At 34.3% G+C, this 4,079-nt stretch overlaps 1 protein-coding gene across 1 annotated transcript; it reads right to left on the bottom strand.

Moving 5' to 3' along the window:
* Nucleotides 1-1,184: 1,184 nt before the first annotated feature.
* Nucleotides 1,185-3,737, bottom strand: LOC127717928 (inositol oxygenase-like). Its single transcript, XM_052223804.1, has one exon. It carries the CDS (start codon nt 3,642-3,644, stop codon nt 2,775-2,777), a length of 870 nt encoding a protein of 289 aa, XP_052079764.1. The 5' UTR covers nt 3,645-3,737; the 3' UTR covers nt 1,185-2,774.
* Between the last annotated feature and the right edge of the window lie 342 nt (nt 3,738-4,079).

Here is a 4,079-nt window from a genome sequence, read left to right as displayed (position 1 = left end):
AAATTATTGAACCAATGCATGCATATATACTAAACTATATTAATTGGCTAGAGGTATTAGGAGGGGGGGGGGGGGGGGGGGGGGGGTTGAGATCTCACAAAACATGTTTAACCCCGCCGCATGTTTGCGCCTGTCCTAATTAAGTCAAGAACCTCTGGCCTTTGTTAGTCTTGTATGATTTTTAATTTTAGTTAATTTATATGTTTTGGGGTTTAGTATGACGTCCATTATCACCGAACTAGTACACATTTTTGCTTAGGGGCCAGCTGAAGCACGCCTCCGAGTGCGGGATTTTCTCGCTGTGTTGAAGATCCTTTGGTGGCCCTGGGCTGTTTTCTGCTCTTTGGTCGGGTTCTTGTCTCTTTGACACATTCCCCATTTCCATTCTCAATTTTAAACTATGTCCTCTACATGCTCTATGAACGTTCTTTTTAACATTAACGTATAATGACACAAAAATATGTCCGGAGCCTGTAGTTCAGTGGTTGTACAAGTTGTAGTTGGTTCATGTCTGTCGTATTTGTTTTTCGTGAAAGTGTTTTGTTATAAATTAGGCCGTTAGTTTTCTCAATTGAATCGTTTCATATTTTTATAGCCGACTTTACCCGGTATGGGGTTTTCTCATTGTTGAAGGCTGTACTTGCCTTATAATTGCTTACATTCACTTCATTTGAACTTTGGTAGATATATAGTTGTCTCATTGGCAATCATACCACATCTCCTTATTTTTACACTTATCAACTTTTGGGTTTTGTTGCCGAAGTTTACCGATCGTGAACTTAATAAACAACCACAAGAATCATGGAGCACGTAAATAAGAGAGATAATTATTATGACAGAGCGATTTTTATTCTTTTTTATATTTCCATATGCGGGACATTCAACATGATGAATATTCTGACAGGAACACCGCACGTACTTCAACAAGGAGTAAAACCAATACCGTATAGTAAACCCTGCATGACGAAATATGAAACAATTCAAAAGAAAAGGGGGCTTAACTTATAGCTGTAGATTATCACTACACGTGCAAATTACCAATTACCTTTCAGCTTTCCTGTCTTTTACATACTTATTTCAATCATCATCAATGTGTATTGATTATATCCCTGAAGCCCCTGGATTTCATTACAATGAGACACGATGGAGTTTATTCACGGGAAGAAGATTAATAAAAGAAAATATTCTTTTGGTTTATCCATATTTATTTTTAAAACAAAACAATTAAACAACTGACAGCAAGAAGACTTTTAGTTTCAATTGTTCACACACATTTTTGTGGGCTATTAAATTAAAAAAAAAAACATTTCAATTGTGAAAGCTCATTGTGTTTTCTTTGATGATCCAATATGTAGAAATTACTAAGAAAGCGTCCATTTTGGTACACCCAAAGATATAACTGCATGTATCGATCAGATAATTTCATAAGATACAATGAATGAGGGTCTGGATCGGGTATACAAAATAGAGAACAATGTGCTAAAAGTGCAGACTAAGGGCGGGGGGAGGGGGTAGAAAAAAATAGACAAAAGATAAAGAATAGAAAATAATGGTGTCGTCAACAAAATATAGAGAATAGAGAAAAATGGTCTAAAAAATTAAAGTAATAAAGAAATGAAATACCCCATCCAGACCCTCATGAATACATGTTAAACAAGATCTTTTTGAAATAAATGTACACGATTCTAAAACAAATCTCATTTGCAAAGATACCGAAGAATTTTATTAACTCATCCATTTCTTTGTCAGTCTTACTTAAAAAGACAATGTACCATAAATGATGAGAGTTTAGTATACATATATATATATGTATATATATATATATATATAATTAATGATATATATATATATATATTATTAATTTACATTTTTACGAATCTTATTTCTGAAGATTCCAATATAATGAAAAACTCGAGCAAGTAAAAAATGTGCAGAGCGTGTAACTTACTAAATTGCAGTTGTTTTCGAAACAATATACATACTAGTATATGGGAAAATGCGCATAGCGCGTAACTGACTTCTCAAAATTTAGTTGTTTTCGGAAAAATATACATATAAGTATATACCATGTCATGTATACGGGAAAATGCGCAAAGCTCGTAACTGACTAAATTAACGTTGTATTAGGAACAATATACATACTAGTATATGGAAAAATGCTCGTATCTGTCTAAATATTAGTTATTTTTCGGAACAATACATATACTATTATATATTTATATATATGGGATTTATAAGAATAGAGTGATGTTTTTCATATATTTTTTATAGTTCCATTTGCAATACTCCCTGTAGTACTTTCTAGAACTATGGTAACCAAATGCTAATTATTTATTAGACGTCAAAACCTATCACATAGTGACGATAATTTATCGATTCTAAAACGAATCTTTTCAAAACCTCAGAAGGCGCTTGAATTGTTGTTTTTTTTTGTAAAAAATAAAAAAAAGTCTTTCGTCTCTCCGATATACATGTTCAGTGTAAAGCGGATCTATGAACAAAAGATTGACAACTATATACTGACACACTGATATACAAAAGATTGACAACTATAACATGTATAATATGCTGATACACTGTGATATAGTTTAAAAAATTAAAACTATTTTAGAAGCTTAAAATTGCAAAGACTTATATAAATACCAAAGTATTCAAGGAATTTTCATATTAATGATCCGATATCAAAATCATCCTATAAAACTACTGTAACGCATGCTTTGAGCATTTTTTCACTTTAGCTGCAAGTCAAAGTTTTTTTCTGTATATGACTAATTCTACCATTTTAGCTTTCCCGGAATGTATTTCTCCACAAGTTTTGTGTAATAAGGCACCAACTCCTCTAGCGGAGGAATATCCGGAGTTTTGGAATACAGATCAAATTTATTGAACTCGTTCACCCATTTCATCATTTCCAAGTCTTTGTTGTCGCACAGATATTTGTAAGCACCGGATGTGTGCCAGGGATAAAACGAATGAAACCGGATGCAATATAAGGCTTCCTCTGGAAGATGGCAAGTATTTTCTGGAGCTTTCAGAACTCGGTACAGATATTCATCGTGGCCCCAAGACATGTAAACGTTTGACAAACCGCAATTTTCTTCGTATATTCCTAGTTTCGTGTTGGTTTTCTCATTTTGTAAATCGGGGTTGTCTTTAAAAAGTTCGGCGTCAAAAACGATCGATTTATCGGGACGGCAGCCGACTGGGAAAGTATCTCCAACGGTCGAAAATTGTGGTTCACCCCACAGCGCCATTACTTTTCCTACATCATGGACCAGACCTGTTACTTGGAACCATTCGTTGTTGGGGTGTTTCTGTCGGATTCCCTCGGCCGTTTGGAATGCGTGTACGGAATTCGGTACATCGACATCAGGGTCGCTCTCATCCATAAAATTGTTCAGCATGTTTAGCGCTTCCATAATGCTCATCTCGCCATGGTTGAATTTGCACCAATATTCATTTTTCTTTTTCACATAATCCAGGGTCTGGTTAGTGTGCATTGCTCTGTATGTATTAATCACTCTTTCAGGTGATGTGTGGATATCGAACGTACGATAGTCATCTTTGTCTTTATATTCTGGACGGTATTCTGACGGATCTTCAAGAGACACCGATCCTGGAGGTACGACATCAGCGGTCGACATGATCGTAGCAAATGGTTGTTTTGAATGATCTATATATTCTACCTATTTATACAGTGTCTATTGATAATATACAACAAATCCGGTTAGAACCGCTTACATTTTTAATGCTATATAATCGTATAGTCTATTCCAAATAAGTTTGTTTTGGTGCTAAGGGATGTTCTCAAAACGTAAAATTATATCTGTGGCTGTGTAGCTTGTTCGGAAAATTAACTACCATAGTAAAAATTTTCAATTTATTGAATAGGACTTTTTACAGATAAGCGTCTTTCGATGATACAAATATTGAAATAATGATAATTAATATGCAGTAAATGCAGACAGACATGAGGGGTGGATGGGGGTTTTACGTGACAGAATAGAGAATAATGGGCAAAAAATATAAAGAATAGAGAAAAATGGACCAAAAGAAAAAAAAAATATTGAGAACAATTA

The sequence above is a fragment of the Mytilus californianus genome, unplaced genomic scaffold, assembly GCF_021869535.1.
Source record: "Mytilus californianus isolate M0D057914Y unplaced genomic scaffold, xbMytCali1.0.p SCAF_10, whole genome shotgun sequence".
Taxonomy (NCBI): domain Eukaryota; kingdom Metazoa; phylum Mollusca; class Bivalvia; order Mytilida; family Mytilidae; genus Mytilus; species Mytilus californianus.
Note: the sequence above shows the minus strand (reverse complement) of the source record. Positions and strands in the feature narration are given on the sequence as shown.

What these genes read in the sequence shown, in the direction of transcription:
- LOC127717928 (XM_052223804.1), bottom strand. Translation starts at nt 3,644, where the DNA reads ATGTCGACCGCTGATGTCGTACCTCCAGGATCGGTGTCTCTTGAAGAT.